At 41.6% G+C, this 24,456-nt stretch overlaps 1 protein-coding gene across 2 annotated transcripts in view; it reads left to right on the top strand.

Annotated features, from left to right (window-relative positions):
• The window catches only part of EPS15 (epidermal growth factor receptor pathway substrate 15), a 916,228-nt gene that overhangs the window by 437,794 nt on the left and 453,978 nt on the right, over positions 1-24,456 (top strand). For both annotated transcript variants that reach the window (XM_086952422.1, XM_086952423.1), the window contains exon 12: positions 13,307-13,392. In XM_086952422.1, coding sequence (XP_086808548.1) covers positions 13,307-13,392 — 86 coding nt within the window. The remainder of the gene's footprint in view (positions 1-13,306; positions 13,393-24,456) is intronic.

Here is a 24,456-nt window from a genome sequence, read left to right as displayed (position 1 = left end):
ATCACTAAGCGGTACACTTCTGTGTCAAGGTATTGACCTGCATGGAGCCTGCGAAGGGTCTTCAAATAACCTTTCATGTCACCTGCAAGGCACTCCTGCAACACAGATAGAGCCACTTTTCAGGCAGGTATCCAATGACAGCTACGTTCTAATAAATGACCACAGCTGTTGTGGAATGGTGCCAGGAGAATGCTATCTCGTAACTGTTACTTCCAGGGTCGTTAGCTGTATGCAAGTATTGTATCCAAACAGCAATCCAGACATGGAGGCGGCAATATGGCCTTATGTGAATATCTCTTCTATTCGAATTGATACTTTAGGCAGAATGAAGTCTATTCTTTTACAGACTACTGTGCCTTTGACCTCGTCCAAAGAAACTTATGATCTGCAAGTTGCAAGGACAGCGGCAGAGATACATACCCTTTTATCGACAAATTGCCCCGTGCATTTTGTAGAAATGTTAAGTCAAATTTTAAACATGTCTCATACCAGTGGCATCACACATGTATTTAAGATATTTTTTTCGGGACTGTTAACACCATTTGAAACCATTCTGGGCATCTTCCCGAATTTTGTCCATTCTGTCTTTGGCGGCCTACCTTTAATTTTGGGACTCGTAGCAGGAATTTTATTTTTGTTCCTTCTGCTCCGATATGGCAAGCCAAGCCACAGACAAGACTCCAGCAACGATGGAAGAAACGATCCTAGCAATACGCTACCGAGACAAAATCACTAAGGTCCTCGGATTAGCCCGGCTAAGAGATCTGAGTACAACTTGTTTTCTTTCATTCAGACCAATCTGGCAGGATTGCATCTTACCTGTGCTTCGATGTCTGCTATGCGGAGAAGAATGCGTGTTGGACGTCTGTCTTACACTACCATCAGCAGTATACCAATGGATATAGATACTTTGCTTTGTCCAGTAACGACTCATGAAACTTGTTGTCCCCAGCGGCTACCTATTCTGATGACTGCATTCGTTGAGAATTCACCATTACGAGTAGGTGGCGGTGAAGTACGAGAGGAAAGCAGCACCAAACAGGTACAACCTTCTGTGAGCATTGCTGATCCAAACATCGATGATAGCAATCACGCTCACAACTGCACAATTACAGCATTTTCAAACTTGGTCGAACTCTCACCTGATGTTGTAGACCGATTTTTTTGCAAGCCTGTCTGATATGATGTTCTCCCCTGAACAATGAGAATAATTAAAAAAAAAAAATTTTTAAAAAACAGCACACAGCGTTCCCTGAACTCTGAATTTGGTCTTCAGTTCTGTTAAACAAAGCAACTGAAAACATTTGGAACTATTTCTTCCCCTGAAACCGAAATTATTTTTCTTTCACATCAAAAATATTTACCATTTTTTCCGGCACATGGTACTCTGCTTAAAGTAGAACTATTCTTAGAGAACAGAGCTTCTATTTTTAGAGACAATATTTTACCTCCGCCTCTAGCACATGTACAGTATCGTATAAATATGTGAGGAAATGGTCTAGACCTTCTTTTCTGTATACAGAGCCATTTCATGTGTAATTTTCGCAATTCATTCAGCTAATATATATATGCATTTAACTGAATGATAACCATGCTTGAAAAAACGTACCGTACCAATACTCATTTTCGTGTATAAACCATGCACCTTTTCAAAAGCAATTTATGTATTTTGGGGTGGGTTGGAAAACACACATGCATCGTATGTTTAATATTGCTTATTTATTAGTAATGATGATATTAATACATGGAGTGGGTGTTGTATTTCTATCTAGGACCCTAATTCGATATTCCCGATTCATGCCCTTATGTGGTTATAACAAATAATATCCTTATAAAGGCATAGGAATCCTATCCATATTTAGTAATAGCCCATGTAGTCCAAAACACGGCAAGGCTACTCCCATAGACTCCTAGAAAGCACAACGCGTTCTTCAAACGAACCAAGCCTCCAGCAGCCCGGGAATTCCCCCTGCTTTTGTTTTGATTTGCAGAAGAACTCCTGGAGTCCAGAAAGAACTGTTAGTTCTTAGTGACGTCTTATGTCCAACCTTACGTCAAACCCGGCACCTTTCAGGTATAAGTATACCAACGTTGCCTTAAGCAAACACACGGTGGTGGGGAGCAGAGCGACGTTCTACTTGCCCAGGAGCCCAGCTGTTGCTAGAGCCAAAGGAAAAAAAACCCTCCCTTCGACGCACTGAGGGAGACAATGTCTTTTTCTCCAGCTGAGGAAATCCTGCTCCGGTGTTCCCAAGTCACCCTCGCGGGATGCTGGGAGTTCGAGGCCTGAGAAGCAAAATACAAGACCTCCTTCATTCTATAACCAAGGTACGGAGCTGATTAAAACCTTAGAGAGAATTCTTGATTCCGATTCTTGGCAAAAACCTAACGTAACTTAAAACTGCAACTTACTTACTCCTTCCCACGTATTAGGCTTAGGTCAGGTACACCGGGGTAGGCGTATCTTAGAAGCACCAGTTGAGTTCGTTAGTCAATGTTTTTATGTATGTATATATTTTATCCATTTTAAAGTATCATATGGCTAAGAAACCATATCAATGCTTTTACAGTATTATTTCATAATACTTCTTTTACTGTACGCACTTTACTTTATAATAAGTATTGCAATTGTGGCAATTCATTTCTCTTGCATGAGAAAGAAGACTGCTCAATAAAATAACACCTTTTATTGAAAACGCCCGTCTCTCTATTTCTCTGCACTCTGGTGTATTAAGCATGCACGATTGACTGAGTGAAATAGCTGACTATTGTTTTTACACGACTCTAGAGATACACTCTTTATTCTGAGGGAGCAAAGTTGTCATGTTTATGCGGTTGTCAGAAACTAATCCCTTCTTGTTTAAATCAGGACGGTTAACCCTTTCCTGAACATTCGAGAAAGTTTCTAGTGACCTCTGAGCTAGCTGACAAAACTATTTAAGTCTAACATAGTCAGTAGAAACGTAGATTACCTCAGTCCTATGTCTACACTGCTGTTTATGTTATTCCAATGCGCAGAGCCTATTGGGAATATAGGAACTACACTACAGAACCCAGTCGAACCGAAGAAACCAATCGATTTGACAAAGGACAAACAACCAAAAAAGGTTGAACCTCCGAAAAAACGGTCCGACCTACAAGTCCAGTCGATCCGAAACCAAGCCTCGGCCCGAAGAAGGCTGAAAAGATACCTAAGCCTATCAAACCGACAAAACCTGTTGATCCCAAAACAAACGTCGATCCATAAAAGACAAAACCCAAGGATTCGACTCCAAAACCAAGGACAGTGGAAGAAGAACTTTTTCACCCTGATCCTATTGAAGAGGAACAATCAAAACTGTACATAGACCCTGAGACTGGCAAAGTAACAGTTTACCGCAAAAAGAAGAGACCAGTGGACACTGAACCTTCTTCACCAATTCCTCTAAAGAAAAAGAAAGACTCTGCCACTTCTCCACTTAGACCTTTCAAACCTGTCTCTCCTACTATGCCTACCACGCCTTATGCCCCTTACTCTCCTACACAGTCAGAGTATAATGTAGATTATGCAGAAGAGGATCCTGAGCATGATTATAACTATCCACAGGACCCAGAGACACAAGATAACACATGGGACAATCAACAAGACACATATGATACACATCCCATCCCTGACACCTCCTCCTACCCAGTTAAACCATCACCCACAGATGATAAAGTAGCATTTAACCTACTAGTGGACAGGGCCGCACTATACCACAATGTTGATATGCATAGTGACCCAATAGACGAGGATTTCCTTTTTGACACATTTGCCTCTACTGAGAGAACAGTTAGAACACTCCCTATGTTAAAGGGTGTACTAAAACACGCCACTGATATCTTTAAGGATACAGCTAGAGCACGTGTTATCAACCTTAGGTTTGAGAAAAAATATATGCCTGCCCCACAGACCCCACATACATTAGAGGTCAACTACCACTTGATTCACTTGTTGTAGCTAATGCACGAAAGAGGGTTAACTCTCAAACAACTGAAGAAGTACCACCTCCCGATAAAGAATCAAAAATCCTTGAAGCCTCAGGAAAAAGAGTGGCTGCACAGGCAGCCAATTCATGGAGAATCGATAACACGCAGGCTCTACTAGCTCGCTAAGATAGGGCAAACTACGATAGACTAGAGAGCATACTGCAACATCTACCTGAGCCATTCAAAGAACAAGCTGATGCTCTTATTCAGGAGGGGAAGCACATCACAAATGCTTCCTTTAAATGTCTTGCTAAGACGACACACATGGCTACGCATCTCAGGCTTTAAAAACGAGGTGCAATCTACTATTCTAAACCAGCCGGTCAATCCGGACTTCCTCTTTGGACCAGCAGTAGATAATATTCTGGATAAGATGAAAAAAGACACTGAGACTGCAAAATCAATGGGTGCGCTGCAGTTCCAACAGCATAAAAGCTCCTTTCGGCGATCAAAATACAGAGGAACTGCACGAGGCAACATGTCACAAGGTGCCTCTGCATATAAAGCCAATACCCAGTCCACCTTTAATAAAGGTCCCAATCGAGGTGGATACAGAGGAAATAGCAATAAGGGGAGAGGACGTGGAGGCAATAACAGAGCCTCCACTGCCACAAAACAGTGACTTCAATACACTACCTCCAGACCACATAACACAGGTCGGAGGAAGAATATAACAGTTCCTACCAGTCTGAAACATTACCTCAGACAGGTGGGTAAGACAAATTATCCAGTATGGCTTCTGTCTAGAACTGACTTCTACTCCACCCAACATACCACCCAGACATCGTCCAATGTCCACGGAACACATCACCCTGTTACAAAAAGAGGTGAAAAATATGCTGGAAAAGGGGGCCATAGAGCCAGTCCCTTTCCAGCACCAAGGAACAGGAGTATACTCACTATACTTTCTCATTCCCAAAAAGGACGGGTCCCTCAGACCAATACTGGACCTCAGACCCCTAAACCAGTATATACTTTCGGAGCACTTCCACATGATCACTCTACAGCAAGTCCTCCCATTGCTAAGGCAAGGAGTCTTCCTAGCAACCTTAGACCTCAAGGATGCATACTTGCACATACCTATACATCCTTCTCACAGGAAGGATCTCAGGTTCACAATCCAAAACCAGCACTATCAATTCAAAGTTCTCCCCTTTGGGGTGACCACAGCTCCTAGAGTGTTCACGAAATGTCTAGTGACAGTAACTGCACATCTAAGGAGACAACACATTCACGTTTATCCATACCTGGATGATTGGCTGATACAAGCAAAATCGTACGAACAGTGCAAGAGCCATATGTCTCAAACACTTCAGCTGCTACACAGCTTAGGCTTTTCCATAAACTACCCAAAATCCAACCTACAGCCATTCCACATACAGCAATATCTGGGAGCTACTATAAACACCTCGCTGGCAAAGGCATATCCAAATGCAGCGAGGATAGCCAGTATGCAAATGCTCATTCGCAAATTCCAACCACAACACTCCCTGTCAGCTCGAGTGTTCATGCAGCTCATAGGCATGATGGCCTCCTGCATTTTCATTGTCCCTCATGCCCGACTTCACATGCGTCCATTGCAGGAATGCCTAGCAAAACAGTGGAACCAAGCTCAAGGATTATTAAAGGACCTATGTTGGTAAACTGTCGGCATACAACTCTCTGCAGTGGTGGAACCCACAAAACCTTTCCAAAGGACGACTGTTCCAAGAGCAAGTTCCACAAATAGTGATAACAGCGGACGCATCACTGTTAGGTTGGGGAGCCCACGTACTCCAATACACAGTGCAAGGGCTTTGGACAACCCAGCAGAAAAAATTGCATATCAACATTTTGGAGTTGCTAGCAATATTTCTAGCTCTAAAAGCATTCCAGAAACACCTGTACAACAAGACTGTGTTGATCCGGACAGACAACATGACAGCCATGTACTTCATACAGAAACAGGGATGAACACACTCTCTACAACTGTCTCACTTAGCGCAAAGCATATGGAAGTGGGCAATTCTAAAAAAAATCTTTCTCCTTGCAGAACACCTCCCAGGGAAGGACAATCAGATGGCGGATCTACTCAGCAGACACAGCCAGCAACTACACGAATGGGAGATTCACCCTCCAGTCCTCCAACCATTCTTTCAAAAATGGGGACACCCAGAAATAGACCTGTTTGCCACAAAAGAAAACTCAAAATGCCAGTACTTTGCCGCCAGGTTCCCACATCCATTGTCACAGGCAATGCGATATGGATGAACTGGTCAGGCAGATTTGCGTACGCTTTTCCCCCAGCTCCACTAATTCCACTAGTGGCACGCAAACTCCGGCAACAGTCAGTCACAATGTTCCTAGTTGCTCCAGCATGGGCAAGGCAGCCACACAACATTCCTAGAACTCTCAGTAGTGCCTCATCAAAGTCTAAAACTTACACCCAGTCTTCTGACTCAGAGCCATGGAGAAATCAAACACCCAGATCCCAATCAGTTGAACCTAGCGATCTGGCTCCTGAAGTCTTAGAGTTCGGATACCTTAACTTACCTCCAGACTGCATGAACATCCTTAAGGAGGCAAGAAGGCCAACTACTAGGGCATGTTATGCTGCTAAATGGAAGAGATTTGTTATGTACTGTAACAATAACCAAATCAATCCGTTAGATGCTTCTATACAAAACATCATATGCTACCAATTGCACCTTCAAAGGTGCAACCTAGCTTATTCTTCCATAAGACTACACTTAGCTGCTATAGCAGCATACCTCCAAAACAGACACCTTTCACTGTTTAGAGTACCAGCAATAAAAGCGTTCATGGAGGGCCTCCAAAGAGTAATTACTCCAAAAAACCCACCTTCACCAGTCTGGAATCTCAACGTTGTACTCACCAGACTTATGGGGCCTCCTTTTGAACCCCTACATTCATGTGAACAACAATTGCTCACATGGAAGGTGGCTTTCCTTATTGCTATTACCTCACTTAGAAGAGTTAGCGAGCTACAAGTACTAACTATTCAAGAACCCTTTATACAAATACACGCAAACAGGGTAGTACTTAAAACAAACCCTAAGTTTATGCCAAAAGTCATATCCAATTTCCACATCAACCAATCTATAGAACTGCCAGTGTTCTTCTAAAATCCACAGTCAGTAGCTGAAAGAGCCCTACTCACCCTAGATGTCAAAAGAGCTCTGCTATATTATGTTGACAGGACAAAGGCATTCAGGAAAACAAAACAGTTGTTTGTTGCTTTCGCACCACAACATAAAGGAATAGCCAGATGGATAGTTAAATGCATTCAAATACCAAAAGGCTAAATGCACTTTAACAGTCCCCCCAAAAGCACACTCCACACGCAAAATGGGGGCATCCATGGCTTTCCTAGGGAATATTCCTCTTGAGGATATCTGTAGAGCAGCCACATGGTCTACCATACACACTTTCACAAAACATTATTGTGTAGACATAGATTCCAAACAGCAAGCTGCTGTAGGACAGGCTGTTCTTAAAACTCTTTTTCAAACTGCTGCAGCTGGCACAGGTGACCACCGCTAGAGGAGATACTGCTATACAGTCTATGCACAGATATGAATTCAGCAGCCCACATGCCTCGAAAGGAATATGCTACTTACCAGTATGCATCTGTTCCTGGCATGTAGGGCTGCTGACATTCATATCGCCCACCCTCCTCCCCGGTGCCTGTTACAGCTGTAGCATTCTCTTTTGCATGCACATTTCTTACTGTACTATACTCCATCTCTGCCACAATGGCGAAAAACAATCTGAAGATGGAGAGGATGCCCATGCGCACTGTAGTCCAAGGGAGGAGCCACCTATCTTGTGATACTTCAAAGACTCTTCCAGGACAACAAGGTGCAATCATCCGGACCCAACACTAGGTGGCAATCTATGCACAGATATGTATGTCAGCAGCCCTACATGCCAAGAATAGATGCATACTGGTAAGTAGCATATTCCTTCCTCTATTCCTCATGTGTGGCACATCATTTTCACAAGGCTGCGCAATCATAAATTCAGATGTCCCTTCATCAATAGTCCTGAAGAGTCCCCACATTATTTTGAGGGTCACATGGAATTATTTTGATAATGGTCGACTTGTACAAACTGTGGAAACCTTGTATATAATATTCACATTGTCACTTAGATTAGGTTCCCCTTCGTCACTTGGGACACTATACACAAATGTTGTTTTGATGTATAATGTTTACTCCTAACTTTGTTTAAAAAAATCCATAAAATATACTACACTGGTTTCAATTTTTAGGCATATCAAAGGTCAATCCCTTTGATGAAACACTGTCTTATTAGTAACAGGAACTACAGAGAATACCACCTTGAAAGTAGTACCATCGTACCTGGGTTTTCCAATGGAACATTAATCAATAGTTATTCTCATAAGTCAACTGTCATATGGATCGGTTTGTCCGCAGTATCTAATTTTATTGAACACCATTTCGAACAATTTTATCTTCAGTTATATAGTCACATAACATGATTCTATAACAGCACTCAAAAAGTTAATTGCACCATAAAAATATATATGTGCATGCAGTTCTCATGTTATTTCAGTTCCACAGGTTCTTCCCTTCCCCACATTTATTGTAATTTATAAAACAGAACATTTTAATTTAATGTATTACTTGTCTAGCTTTTCTGAGGATCTTATAAAGTGGTGCTTTTCTTTTTGATAGAACCACTTCATGTAGTCTATAAACTCAACAGAAGGTGGTAGGATCCTTACCAATGGCAATTAAGTCTCTCAGGACTTTTTCTTTGGAGTCCCTGGTCACTTAATGATTGTGCTAGCCCCACTCTGCCTAGATTTCAATCTAATCGTTTTGACCTTCATATTTGAAATAAACAAATCTGTTGAGGACTGCTTAGATTGCATTATTCCCAATACTAAAAACTGGGTTTTCTCTAGGATGTTTCTGCCTTTTTTGTGCCCGTTACCTAGAGTGAAAATGAATAGGATGACAAATAAATACAATTCCATTTTAAGTGCTAACCCAAGTGTCGTAATTCTGAAGCTCCATCACCTCACTCTCCCAGGTAATGATCAAACAGGAAGTTGCCACACTTCTTTATGAAATTATTTTGGTTATCCTGGTGTATCCTCCTTTCCTCTGCTTAAGCAAAACAAAAGCAGATACATTTGTGTCGTCATTATTAAATGCTCACCTGTGATGTATGGATTTTAAAATGTTGCTCATCTCTCTGCTAGAAGTGCTAGTCCTTAGGGGAGTGACTGCACATGCAGTCTAGGATAAGTCGGACCATAGTGTTTATAGTGGCTTTTTTCCATTTTTCGGCCCTTTTCCGGGGGATTAGGTTTACTGTTATAAATAGTTTTTCAAGGTGTACCTCCATGAATGCCTCTCCGACTATGGTTTTAACAACCACAGGAGACATCTGTAGTCCCAGTAGAGGCCTAGATAAACGTAGTAACATGCGACAATGTCTCAACAGGAATCAATGAAGATATGAGATTCAAGTAGTAAATTAATTACAATGCAAACATTAAATAATGGCAAACTGTCCCAGGAACATGATTGAATGTGAATATATTGCCAGCAAAGATATACATATTGAACTTCACAAATAAAAATGTGGATCAACCATGTTTTAACCCCTTCCATGCGCCGGCCGACCAGCCGGGAGCCATCTGACGCCACAGTGCTTGTGTGTCAAACGCTTCAGACTGTCTGAGCACATGACCCTGGAAATCCCCCAGGGATTCCCTTTCCCCCTGATCAGCCTCGGGAGCTCCCAAGGCTGTTTAGTTTTTTTCACTGCAATGACTATCAGCGGCTTTTGAACCCCCTCCCCCATGTTTTGGACATAATTCAGTCTTTCAGTCCAGAACCCCCCCTTTCCCCATATCACCGAGGGGCAGAAAGCACACTAGGTACCTGGATTTTCTTTGTCGATAGGGGTGGGGGCTGCCTTACATGGGCATGCCAATGCCCCCACCCTCTAAAAAAAAAAATCAGTCTTTCTGCCCCCTCTCTGGGGGCAGAGGGGGGCAATAGCCTCTGATCTGCCCCCCCCCCCCCGGGGGGGCGGCAGAAAGCACACTAGGCACCAGGGATTTTTTTTTTATATATGTAGGGGTGGGGACTGCCCAAAATGGGCTTGTCAATGACCCACCCCCCAAAAAAAGATTAGCACTGTCTTTATGCCACCCCTAGGGGGCAGATGGGGGCAATAGCCCCCGATCCATCACCCGGAGTGGGAGAAAACACATTAGGCACCATTTTTATTTGTATGTATATAGGGGGTGGGAGCTGCCCAAAATGGACATGCCAATGCCCCTCTTCCCCCACCCCCCAAAAGAAATCCAGCTCTCTGCTCCCCCAGGAGGCAGATGTGGGGCAAAAGCCCCATATCCGATACCCCGTGGGGGTTGAAAGCACACTAGGTACCAGTATTTTAATGTATATAGGGGTGGGGGCTGGCCAAAATGGACATGCTAATGCCCCAACTCTGAGGGGTCCGCTGAGTGGTAGGAAATTTGTGCCGTGCAGTGATCCCACAACTTTCCCACACAGATATTAGGTGAAAATGTGTCTTTTTAGCTAAATTTGAGGTTTGCAGTGGATTCTAAGAAGGAAAATGTTGAGGATCAATGCAAGCCACACCTCCCTGGACTCCCACGGGTTTCTAGTTTTCAGAAATGTCTGGGATTTTTAGGTTACCCTAGATTTTCTGCAAGCCCCCGGGACCAAGAACACAGGTGCCCACCTATTGATCACAAAATAACATGGTTTTCAAGGGGTCCCCTGTGTTTTTGGCCCAGACTCAGCGGCCATCTGGGGAAACCTACCAAAACCAGATATTTCTGAAAACTAGACACCTTGGGGAGTCAAGGGAGGTGCGGCTTGGGTGGATCTGCCATCATTTTCCTACCCAGAATCCCCTCTGGCCGCCACAAATTTCCTACAACCAAGCATTCTCCTAGGTTTCCTGATAAAAATGGTACCTCACTTGTGTGGGTAGACCTAGTGCCTGCGGGAGGAGATGGCCCAAAACGTACTGTGGAGACTATTCTCGATCACAAAAGTGTCTGGTTTTTCGAAGGAGTCACCTGTGTTTTTGGTCCCAGGCCCCATCTAGGCAAACCTACCAAACCCAGACATTTCTGAAAACTAGACACCCAGGGGAGTCCAGGGAGGTGTGGCTTGCATGGATCTCTCAACATTTTCCTTCCCAGAATCTTCTGCAAAAATCTAATTTAGCTAAAATAAAATTAAAAATGTTCCCACAGTTTGTCTGAGAATACTGGGCCACCCCAAATTTCCTACCAGCCAGTGTTCCCGTCAGTCTCCTGAGCAAAATGATACCTCACTTGTGTGGGTGGACCAAGAGCCTGCGACTGAGAAGAGCCAAAAATGTAGAGATTGAGGGGATAGCCCAGTGAGCTCGAAGTGCTATATTTTTATTTATATATATTTTAGGCAGGCCCTGCATTTGACACCCACACAAGTGACATGATCATTTTAGCGGGAGACCAAGGGGCACGGTGGGTGGTAGGAATTGTGTGCCAGCACGGTGATCCAACACAGAAATGTTAGAGATTTTACTTTTTTAGCTAAAGTTGAGGATTGCTAGGGATTCCGGGTAGGAAAACATTAGGGGCACGATTCAAATCCCGCCTCCCTGAACTCCCCCAGGTGTCTAGTTTCCAGAAATGTCTAGGTTTCCTAAGTTTCCCTAGATGGCATGCCGATTCCGGGCCAAAAATGCAGGTGACTCCTTCGCAAAACCAGGTAGTTTTGCGATAGACAATTCTGATGCATCCACAATACATTTTAGGCCCTTCCCTGTTCTGTGTCCTAAGCCCACCCATACAAATGAGGTACCATTTTTATCAGGCGACAAAGGGGGATGCTGGGTGGAAGGAAATTTGTGTCAGTCTAGTGATCCTACAACTTTCCCACACAGAATATTGAGGAAAATGTGATTCTGTTGGGAGATCTCCGCAAATCGCACCACCCTGGACTGCCCAGGTGTCTAGTTTTCAGAAATGTTTGGGTTTGGTAGGTTTCCATGGATGGCTGCTGAGCGCGGGACCAAGAGCGCAGATGACTCTCTCGTAAAACCAGGTAGTTTTACAATCGATAATTTTGAAGTCCCCCACAGTACGTTTTTGGGTGTTCCCTGTCATGAACACTAGGCCTATCCGCACTAGTGGGTACCTTTAATATCCTTAGGATGTTGGAAGAAAAAGACAAAAGGTACAGGGGCCTAAGCGCAAACTACCCCAAATAGCCAAAAAAAAGGCTTTCACAGGCCTAGCAGCGAAGGGGTTAAAGTTGTGTACTAAGTGAAATGGTAATCACTTTTTGCTCGTGAAGAAATGTGACTATGGTGCGCCATTCGGCCTCTGTGTCTTCTGGTCGGAAACGCGGACTATACATGTCCATGTCCTTCCTGTTTTCAACATTGGATGTGCTCTGCTTAAACATCTACATGTACTTCTTGATGTGTCCTAGACCTTACTCATGGAAGCCAGATATACTTGCGTTTCCATTCTTTCAAAATTTATAGCCACCTCACAGTTTCACCATAATCCCTAGAATGTTGTAGTTGATCCAAAACTAGTTTTTGTCTTGTCTCTGGCCCATTATTTCTTTTGCTATTTTATTCACCAGAAAATTGTGATTGTACAGTTTGTCCGACCTCCACTTCGTTCTTATGTTATAGTATTCCAGTAATATGTCACCTCCATGATGTTTCCAAATCCTAGTTTGGCATCGTATATAGTGGTTGGTTCATCAAATAATCTAATCATTAATTTTTGCCCTTTCATGGTGTGACTTGGATGTCAATAACCATTTAACTCAAGGAAACTGAGGTTCTCTTGCGAAGGAGGCGTTCATGCAGGCAGTTAATTCATCATGTATTTTGTATATCTTTTATCTCGTTCAGGACCCTGTTAAGCATTTGTAAACGTAGGATCATTTTTGCCTCTCCTCAGTTGCATTTTCTCAGAACTGCTGTAGGGCCAGGTCTTTACAACATACAGGACTCTCCTCCTCTTATCAACTTCTGCATTGTTCCTCACCATTAACTACATTTTAATGTAGAATGTGCCTTATTTAGCCAAATACAAACCGTAAATATGTACTCTTTGTCTCCATTGCTATATACAGATGAGCTGTTTTTCGAAGAATACTTGTTACGCTATATTTAAAGTGTTCTTGTCTGGGATAACCATTGTTTCAATGTAAAACTCGTGAGTACAAGGATTACCAAGAATTACAAATATTTTTTTTTTGCATCTTAGACAAACCTGGGACCAAGTCCTGTAGCTGATTTCTCTGCTATTAAAGAACTAGATTCCCTAAGCAATGAAATTGTTGATTTGCAGCGGTAAGTCAAATTTATTTTGTCATAGGCAGTTTTTATTGAGTTCCATGCAGCAAACTACTTTCTTCAAATGTAAACATATTCACCCAAAACTTTGTCTGGGGAAGAGTTAAAGGTATTTAATTTTTGGAGCTGGCTAAGCCACGGGGAAAAAGGTCTGCAGTGAATCAGGTGAATTATTTTGGGAGATAGTTAATATGTTAGAAATTCCCACCTGTGGTATAAATCGATCAGTCTGTGGCTTTCGCAATCTCTAATTAGACACACTCTGCTATACGCTTTTACTGAGACAAGCAAAATATTACACCATCTACAAGCCAGCCTCAGATCGGGCCACATCACAAAACTGGTAGTACCTCAATTTGGACCATCTCTGAAAAATTGCACATTTTGGATCATTCGCTTCTGCTGCCAGACTGCAGAACATGGGCCATGACAACCTTGCCCAGAATTGGTTGCCATCATTTCCACTTTGAGAAGAGATGTGCAAAAAGCAGTTCCATCCTGTGGTCTCCCTAATAGGGGCTCGTGTTCTCTATACAGTCTCTCAAAACGCTCCTCCATAGCCTACCCTTCTGAGAGGTCCTTTCAACTAGTCTTTAACTGAAAAAGGAGGGTCTGTTGAATGGGCATTGTGGTTTTGTAAGACATCACTCAACCCAACCTAGCCTGTCATTGTGATGCCACACGAAACCCCGATAAAAGGCACACAGTCCTTGACAGTCCGAATGAAACAAGACATACAGTAAAGGTTTGCCACTAGCAATACCTTCTCCTAGCACTGAATGTACATATAATATGCACTGTCTGTGACTAAAGTACAGAAACAATGTCACCGCAACATTGCAACTTGTACAAGGTGTACAGAAACAGCATAAGGGTACTATTATTGCCTTGTGGCTGTATATAGGAATCCAGGACTGCTCCTGTTTCAGGTACAAATACAAATGGTACCACCGGCACAAGACATTCAGAAACATTGTGATGTTGGCAGCTCTGAGGCTCCAGGTGTACAAAAAAGCTTGCTGAGCTGGTATCTTGTATACATGAAATAGGTGTACTTGCTTCAGAACCACAGAAAGAAACTAAAACTCTATGACAATAGTCTTCAGGCGATAACCAATCATAAAGCCACAAATATAGTTAAGGGGCGAGTGTAATAACTGTTTAAGGTATGTTGTTATTGTCTTTGTAGAGATCTCTCTTCGGCTACCATATATTTTGATCTCGAACTACAAAATCTTGATGGTGAAAAATTGTCTTGTAGAGCAAGTATTAGTTATTGAGTGTTCTGATGAAGGTTGTAATTAAACCTCGCTTTGGAGTAAAACAATAGTGTACAGGATGAAACCCATTTACTAATTTGGTTTAGAAATAGAAAAATGATTGATTCATTATAGATTCCTGTTTAGATAAGGCCTTTCTTGAAGCCTTTCTAAGCATGTCGCTGTCTCATTTTAGATGTCTGTGCTGCTCCAGTAGGGGAAGAGAATGTGTGGGGAGTGTGTTGGACATTTGTACAATAAGTGATTTTAGTTTTTATAGTTTGTATTGAATAGGTTTGATATTTTTTCCAACACAGCTTTTTTTAGATCTAAAATTCTAAAATAAATTGTATTGTTATTGAATGGAGGCCTTTTAAAAAAAAGTTGTAAATTCCACGGATGCAATCTCTCCTGAAACACATTTATTTTTTTTATATAATACTTAGATAGTGGTCAGAACATTTGACTGCCTAGTGGACTATATTAGGTACACATCTTATCTTTAAGAAATACCTCTATTGGCATTGGGAGACGCCTGTCCTTTGTTTCATACTGAAACAAGCTGGTGCTAAGAGTTCCAAACGGACCAAAAACTGCATGACTGCAGCAGTGCTACATGCTACAGTCATACCAATCATACTTTGGAGAAAATACATTTTGCCTAAGCTTAATTAAGTGTTAACAATATTCCTAATTAATCTCAGTTTTGGTCTGGTTTTGAAAACTTCCCAAATTGTAAAGGTGTGATCCTCCTTTTCCGTTTTCTCCAGGCATCCTTCTCCATTGGTTTATTATATGCGGAAACTCTTTGTCTTGTTAATGCGGATGCCATTTTTCACAATTTAATAGTGTCGTAGGTCTCCTAAGCTTGAAATCTGTCTTTCAACTGTGAATTGGGACCTTTAAGCAGTTGCCTAGCTTTTGCCTGCCTCCCACGCGAGTTCGGTGCTTTTTGAGTATTTGGTGTTATCTGAGTTAGTAAGGAATGTAAATAGTAACACAATGTTCTTGGCAAACCATAATTGTATGCTCTTGAGGCAACGGATATACTGTTTGTGGAAAGCAGACTGCTAGCCTTTCAAATCAAATGGTGAACTGAGCACGTACTGCTTTTGATCAGATCTGACTTTTAGCAGGTGACCACGTTACTTAAGTGTTTGGAATCTTATTCATCGCTACAAAAACACGTCTAATGATCAGCACATAGAAGCTTTGCATTGTGTTAAAAAAAAGACCGGTTGCCTTTGTCAGTGCTTAGGTTTTTGGAAACTCAAGAAGTGGAAAGGGTGTCTGCGGTTAATTGTTAAGGTACCACCCTATTGCTTTAAACATGTTCCTACCGTATATTGATAGTGCGGGTGGTTGTGGAGGTAGATTCCTAAGCTGTGAATAGATCTTATTCGGTTTGTTTGTGTGCTCTTTAGGCGAGGACGACCTTGAATTCTGTGCAGCTGGAGTTCACTTAATTGTCTTTTGAGAATCTGTGTGCTTGCTGCCTGGTTACTGATCCCATGGGAAGGCTGCGTGTTTTCGTTTTGGTAATGGCTGTATGGATTCCTGGCTGTCATCGTGAAATCAATAACCGCACATTTAGTGCGCCTGATATATATATAAAATAATGAAAGGGAGGTTGGCATAAAATCATGTGCTTGCTGATGCGTAAAATGCAAGTGAATCAAGTGTGTTGAATCAGACCATCTCTGTTTTAGCATTCATTTGTATTGGTAAAATATTTTTCTCTCAACAGCTTTGTCATTTTTAGTTGGCTATTTTACGTATGAAAGGAGTTCTGTTCTATCACATAGGTTGTTTTACTTCGAGGATTTCAATTTATATGTCATAAGTATTATTTATAATATAAATATGTGCTTAAGGGCAATGTTTTAAAACCTGTATTTGGATAGTTGCCGTGATTTCGATAAATAGGATTTTTTTCTGGGTCTAGGTAACGCTGCCATTTTTAAGCTGCTGTTTGCGGTTCTGAGAAAACGTCTAGCTCCTGGGAGGTTCTGAAGAGCCCCTGAGTCTCGTGTCCTCTGGCTACCACATGCCTGCCTTTACGAGGCTTGTAATGACACGATACTGATCACACTGGGCTTGTGGTGGGTGATCTAATAAACCAGTTAATGTTGGTCATTCTGAACATAGGCCTCCAGTGTGCGGGGTGGGGAGCTTAGAGCATGGGCTCCAAGTTGAAGTTCCCTTTCTTCCTGGTTTCTGTAATAATTAGGTTAATTGATATTCCTGCTAACTAGGATGTCTTTGAAATGGGTGAGAAATGGTGCGAGGAACTTTGAGGAAAGAGCAAGGTGCTCCCTTCACCTGTATAGCAGTGCACAATGAGGATGAAGACCGACCGCTCCAGTGCTGGTTTCTGAAGAGTGGCTGGCCTATCTTGTCCAAGGGAGTGCGTGGGGAAGAATACGAGCACTAGGTAGGCCCCACTTTGAACATTGATGGCCCACAGGAGCCTCTGTCTCTGCAGCTCAAGCAAGGGAAGTTTGAGGGGCGGTGGTTTGAGAGGGCTAGGTCCCTGCAAAGTGAGAGATGGGGCGGGGGGACTGTGAAAAAGAGGTAGGGCCCTTAGCACTTATGACGGCTTCGAGGTTTCTGTGTCCAAAAGAAGTAAATGTAAAGTTGTTTTGCTTTATATCTGTGTTCTTAGAGGAGGGTGCACTGGTGGGAAAAATAGGGGGTGAGAGAGGTAGCGGGGTTCACCACTGCACATATGTTACATGCAGTAGAAATGAATCTCATACTTACCACTACATACAATGTGTTGTCTTGACGAGGTTCAGCCCTGAAGCTGATATGGCGGAGGACAGTAACTATTAGGAGTTCATATTTATTTCTACATGCCGTAGAACGGTCTCATCTGGATCATTTCATGACCACAATCCTGGTTGTGGAGTTAAAACCGTGCACTCTTCTGTTACACCAAGTAAAGATGAAGAAGTAAAATGAGTGTGTTAAGCTGCCCGACATGCAAAGGAAATGCAAGCATTGACCTTGGGGTGCAGGCTGGGTGTTATTGGGCTATAACGTTTTGCATGAAACAAACCATTTGCTTTGATACCATGTTTCACAATACTAATTTCATATTTGATACAATAAAAGTAATAATTGACCGTTAACACGATGATCAGTGTTCTCATTTGATATCCTTGCTCTCATGTGCAAAAGATATGGTTGCCATATCCTCATAGTTACTGTTCTACTCCTCTTTATTAAGAGCAGTATTTTGTCCATTATAATTATATTTGATTTTAATCTAACTCCGAGCAATTTGTAGCCACGCTATTCTACATGCCGACTCTACTCCAGCTGTAGCAGAAACCTAATTCAATAATTCATTCAAATGGTACAGGGGAAGCTTTAATTTCCATAACAGAAGTTTTTGTACACCACTCACGAGTGGTATAGTGCTCCTTTTTATCAAGTACAAGAAGAGTTTTCTGCATCTTTTTGTTCCACTAAGCAAAATTTACTTGAGGATTATGTATTCAGCAACATGCAATATTTTTATAGAGAAATTCAAGGTATGATGACGCCTTCCTCTTTCCCAATTGCTTACTTTCTGGCTGATTTCCCTGTATTTAGAAGGCTTTTAGGTTTTTTTCATTCTCTTACCTGAAAGGTAATTTTTTTTCTTGATTTTGACTGGATAAATAAATGACGCACATTCTTATTTTCATGAATCTAACCAGCAACTTATTTAAAGCAATACATTTAGCAAACAGTTCTGAGTGACCCTTACAGGGTCTGCAGGGTATGTCTAGGGGCCTTCAACTCAATGAGTTATTGCCTGTTCGTTGATAAAATTCAGCAGGTTGCTGAAGAGTCATCTATTTTTGTCTAGATAGGGACCTTTTACCAAAGGGAATCTTTGACTACTGTGGGCTCAGAGACTAAGCGTTGCCTGAATCTTCACTATCTCCTGTATCATTGTGTAAGGGTTGCCGCCCCTGCTCCGGTGACAAGTATCATTTGGGTTCATTCACTTCTTATTTCTTAGAGAGAAAGAACTAAGTCACACAGCTTGACTTTCTGCAGAATGTAACCCATTCAATGATTAAATATTTGGAAAAAGGGGACCCCTATATAATATAGTAGCACTTGCTATACATAGGGAAGAAACAGAGTTAGGAAAGGTCTATAGCAAAGTGACAGACATTGATTAGATAATACAATTGACGTTTTTTTGTAAATAAAAACCTAGAATGAAACAGTATATTAAGTCCACTTGTGTACAGAAACTAATGAGCAAAATAATTTCTGATAGAGCTTTATTGTTTATTGTTGACTATTTTTCTTTTGTTTTCTACTGTTTTTTGTATATATAGTTTTTATAAGTGATTATGTGTTTAAATTTTATATAGTCTCGAATTAAAAAATACAAAAGAGAAAATACAAAATCAATAGACATGAAACATATATACAGTGATGAAGGCAAAGCGGTAGACACCACTACGCGCGTTTCGGCTCTTGAGCCTTCTTCAGTTGACTGTCTATTGTTAGAGTTTCAAAGAGTCCAGGACTCACAGTTAGGTGTGGCGTGGATATAAAAGGTCAGTCGGTAAAGGCAGCTTCTTAAGATCTTGAGATGTGGAACGATGTAGTCCTATAGCTTGTCATATGATGTTATGACATCAGAGAAAAGGAGGTGGTAGAACAGTATAGTGGAGGTAGCTTAGATTCAGATCCTTATTTGTGTTGACATTTGTAGAAGCTCCACGAGGATAACTTCCAGTGAGTAGATGGTAAGGTGATGAGAGCAATAGTGAAGGAAGCGAGTATTTATCTCCACAAGTTGATAAAATATCCGGAGGCGAGCACAAAAGACCGCACACCGGTATGCTAGAATGCAAGCACTCTAGCATACCGGTGTGCGGTCTTTTGGCGGTCGAGTACTGCTACCAGTCCTTTTCTACCAGGAGCGTCACTATCTTCATCAAACCTCACGGGCAATGCTATGACCAGATCATCCTCCATAGTATCTTCCGCTCCTGGGACATCCTTTCTACTTTATCTTTAGGTGGATACAAAATATTCGTGCTAACCATTATACATCATTATTGCTCGCCTCCGGATATTTTATCAACTTGTGGAGATAAATACTCGCTTCCTTCACTATTGCTCTCATCACCTTACCATCTACTCACTGGAAGTTATCCTCGTGGAGGTTCTACAAATGTCAACACAAATAAGGATCTGAATCTAAGCTACCTCCACTATACTGTTCTACCACCTCCTTTTCTCTGATGTCATAACATCATATGACAAGCTATAGGACTACATCGTTCCACATCTCAAGATCTTAAGAAGCTGCCTTTACCGACTGACCTTTTATATCCACGCCACACCTAACTGTGAGTCCTGGACTCTTTGAAACTCTAACAATAGACGGTCAACTGAAGAAGGCTCAAGAGCCGAAACGCGCGTAGTGGTGTCTACCGCTTTGCCTTCATCACTGTATATATGTTTCATGTCTATTGATTTTGTATTTTCTCTTTTGTATTTTTTAATTCAAGACTATATAAAATTTAAACACATAATCACTTATAAAAACTATATATACAAAAAACAGTAGAAAACAAAAGAAAAATAGTCAACAACAATAAACAATAAAGCTCTATCAGAAATTATTTTGCTCATTGGTTTCTGTACACAAGTGGACTTAATATACTGTTTCATTCTAGGTTTTTATTTACAAAAAAAGTCAATTGTATTATCTAATCAATGTCTGTCACTTTGCTATAGACCTTTCCTAACCCATTCAATGATTATGCACCCCTAGTTTGTCCTGTTACCTATTCAGGAATAGGTTCACACAAATGCCAGGATCAATTAATTAGTTGTTTGTTAACCCATCAAACCAGAACATCTTAGTTTCTGGTTCAGATTCAGAGAGTTTCTCCAGCTATGACTCAAGAGGCAGTGAAAAAGACGAAGCAAACAGGAGACAGTTCTAAAACAACTATTAGCAAAAGATGTCTCCATAAATGTATTATTGGCCCGGCCCTTATGGACCTCCCCTGGGTCCACTTGCACCTGCCACATTCTTTCAAGGAACGAGAGGAGGGTGAAGAGAAAAATGGGGAAAAAACTGGGGAGAAGAGGATGGAGAGGAGAGTGAGCAGATCTGAAGGTCCAATGGGAAGACAGACAAGGGTAATAACAAGAAGCAGAGTAAAAGATAGTCAATCAGAGACCAGCAGCATGTGAGTCTGGTGATGAAGACTGTGTTCTGAACAAAGGGTTAGGCATTTTCCCCCTCTACTATGGATAAATTCAAGCTCTGGTGTGAGCTGGCTGAGTCCTTTAGAAAACTAATAGTCAAAACCTTCTTTAGAGACACACCCTAGAAAGAAAAGAACCTACACACACTAACTTGAAGAAAAAAAACCTCCTTTTTTCCTTCAGGAGCATCCTTACCACCAGAGGTAAAAGTCTTTGAACGGGCAGAAATAAAAGAAATTGAAAGCCATGGGTCCAAGCCTGTCCCATCAAAATCATCTTACGAAAGGATCTAGAATCTGTAAGCACCTGGAATTACATAGTTATAAAACCAGCTGATAAGCGTAGGGCCATAGTCTTCCAAGCCAAAGTTGACTATGGTCAGACTTGTAGAAGCCTACTACAAAATTGCAGAAATTATCTGATACTCAAACAAGACTTGACGAGAACTACAGAATGAAACTAAAAAAACTAGTCACAAAAGCTAGGATGAGAGACTGTATAGCGAAACAGGAAGCTGGATTTCTTGTAACAGAAAACCCTAGCATGCCATACTTTTATACACTTCACAAAATATACAAGATGTCTGTCGTCAGACCACCCTATAGTGTCCGGGATAGGTTCTGTACTGAAGACCTTTTCCACATTTGTGGATTGGTTTCAACAACTTCTGGTAGCAAAGATTCCATCCTATAAAAACACACAAAATTCATGCTAAAAATTGTACGAAACATGACTTTCTGTCCCAGAAACGAGAACGATCGTTCTAGACGTTGAAGCACTACATACAATTATACCGCAAGAAGAAAGTTTGTGAACCAATTCAGAATTACCGCATGCAGAGAAATGGCTTTCTAAAACACCTAGAGTTCATCTGGAAATGAGCCAGGCTGGCTCTAACTAGGGACTATTTTGAGAATGAAGGCACAATAAACCAACATCATCATGGGACTTCTGTGGGGACTACCTCTGTCCCCAGCCTTGTTTGCCTGTAAGTCCACCAGTTTGACGAGAACACTGGACAAATAACCCTTACCCACGACCAAGTGCAACTCTGGTGTTGATACATAGATCACATTTTCATATTTTGGCCGTGGTCTGAGGAATTGTCACACTTTTGTAGGATAGCCTAATGAACAGAACTAATACTTAACATTCAGAAAGTCAGTGAGCAAACAAGAGATTTTGTTCTTGATTTATCAAACATGGCGCCTGGTTGCACCTTAAATACCAAAATATATAACAAACCAGCAGACAAGAAGAGCTTACTCCATTTGAGGAGTGCCCATCCCTGATCTCTGAAAGAGAACCTAACATTTGTGCTGTACCTGAGAATCAGACGGAACTGCTCCAATTTGGAGGACTTCAATTCAAAGGCAGTGGTATTAAGAAGAAAATTGATTAACCGAGATTACCCAAAGCAGATATTAGAGAAAGCTGGGAAGAGGGCGGGATACAGACTTTCCACTGGAAAGGAATGAACCAAAACCGATTATCTGTGTAAGTACCTATAGCAACACCGCAAATCCGGTCCAAAAAGTATTAAAAAGCATTGGCATATATTGCATGCAAATTGGTTGAATTTTGAGAAACCATAGTTCTCATAAAAAAATAAAATCCAAGGATAAGTATAGTAGTAATACACTTAACTTTATTCACTTCCACTGGGAAAGTGGTGTATTTTTCCATTTGAACGCCTATGTCGTGAGAAGGGGCTACCCCAGCCAAGCTTTCCTTCAATATCACTAACGTTGTAAGTTTCTAACTATTATTGACCGGAAAGAAATTCATTTTGAGTGTAACGCGTTCCTGGAATTTCTTATGAAGATGCCTAGGCGTAGATTCATAGGGGTTGCATATCTTAGTATAAATCAGGGTAGGGCAAATCGGTACAAAAGGCTACCTGAAAAATGGAGTAGCTGTTTACCCCAACTGGTGACACCCCGAGACACACCAAAATGTAATACAGATAGCCAAACTGTTTTAATGTTTCATAAATAAAAGCGCATCAGTTTAAGGTCCTCAACAATGTATATTATACACCACTCCGATTGTAGAACTGGGGTGTAAGAGAGGTCTTGCAGTGATTTTGTGTGGGACACGGGTTGCAGATGTCATTCATATCCCTATACCTTGTTCTTTGATCAGATGCTATGGGAATTGGGTATCTTGTAAAATTATTTTAATATTTGCAAGTTGGGTGGAATGAGATCCGATCATCCTTGGGCATTCAAGGAAAATCCCCACATGTCTGGCTGGTATTTACTTTATGGCAATTGCACCGGCTAGATTGGGTCTGGCCCGACACTGGTTTCAGAAAGAACCACCCCACCCTCTGTCATGGTGGTCAGAGTTTATAAATATGTGCAGGCTTGAAATTGCGATATTCCAGCGTGATAGTCGCAGGTAAAAGATTCTTCACATTTGGCATCCTATAAAAGCTTGGCTTTATAGACTATCCTCTGGATACGATTCTGCTGATAGTCAAGTTGATATAGCTCTGTACAGTGCCTCTCTATACTATGCATTTCTTTTTCCTTAGAATGGAAGGTTTTTATTTCTTTATCTCTGGATATCAGCTTTTGCAATATGTTTACTCTTCTTAGGAAATGGTTATGTATACTAACTACTCTGGCGCGTGAAGTGCATTTGTATATGTAGTCACTAATCTCTTATTTACTTACTGTGCTTATTTTGTGTTTGATTGACTGTACTTTGTCAAATAAAATCTTGAAAAACCTTTAGCCATTGCATGAGATGCTTAAGACAATTTAAAACCGAGAACAAGGCCACATACTCCTAATAAGCGGAATGTATCTCGTATAGAAACATATATATAAAAGACCTCTTTATCGCAGCATTGCGGCATGTGCTATGTTAATGGCAGGAGCGATTCATTGAGTCAAATGCTTAAGAAAATTTGAAACAGAGAACAAGGCGACATGCTCTTTGGAAAACAGACTGCATATTATATAGAAATACACTAGTACTACAACGTGGTGGCCTGGGGCTACATTTCACAGTGGCCTTGGCTACAACATGCATGCATTTTATTGGTTCTTACAGAACAATGATAACAAACATTCCAATCGTGTCATTAAAGCATAGTAGTACACAGTACAACTTTTGCATTTTCTTATACTTCTAACCATATAACGAAAGCAGCAGCTTAGACCCAGCTGGGCCCACTGCCCAAAAAAACAAGGAGCCCCTCTCCCAACCACCATTGACAGTCGCAGGCCTTCTAGCCTTGCTGTTGGCACCTGGCTGGACTATCCCGCTCCTGCCAGTGGGTCACATGTTGCAGTCCTGCAGATGGTCATGCTCTGGGACTGTCCACTTTTACAGGTGTCAAAGATTGCTCATGAAAAGTACTAGAAGGCCTGGAAACCCCCTCGAGACTCTGGCAGGCACTGGTTACACTCCCTTGATTGAGTCTGCTCGACTGGGTTGGCACACGCTGCTTGCAACGCGGCCGAGCTTCTCTTTATGGAGTCATCTGCTTGAAGGGTCAGGGGCTCCTTTTCCTCTTTGTTTTTTGGTAGTAGACCACTTTCTTTGTCTT

The sequence above is a fragment of the Lissotriton vulgaris genome, chromosome 1_1 (assembly GCF_964263255.1).
Source record: "Lissotriton vulgaris chromosome 1_1, aLisVul1.2, whole genome shotgun sequence".
Taxonomy (NCBI): domain Eukaryota; kingdom Metazoa; phylum Chordata; class Amphibia; order Caudata; family Salamandridae; genus Lissotriton; species Lissotriton vulgaris.
Note: the sequence above shows the minus strand (reverse complement) of the source record. Positions and strands in the feature narration are given on the sequence as shown.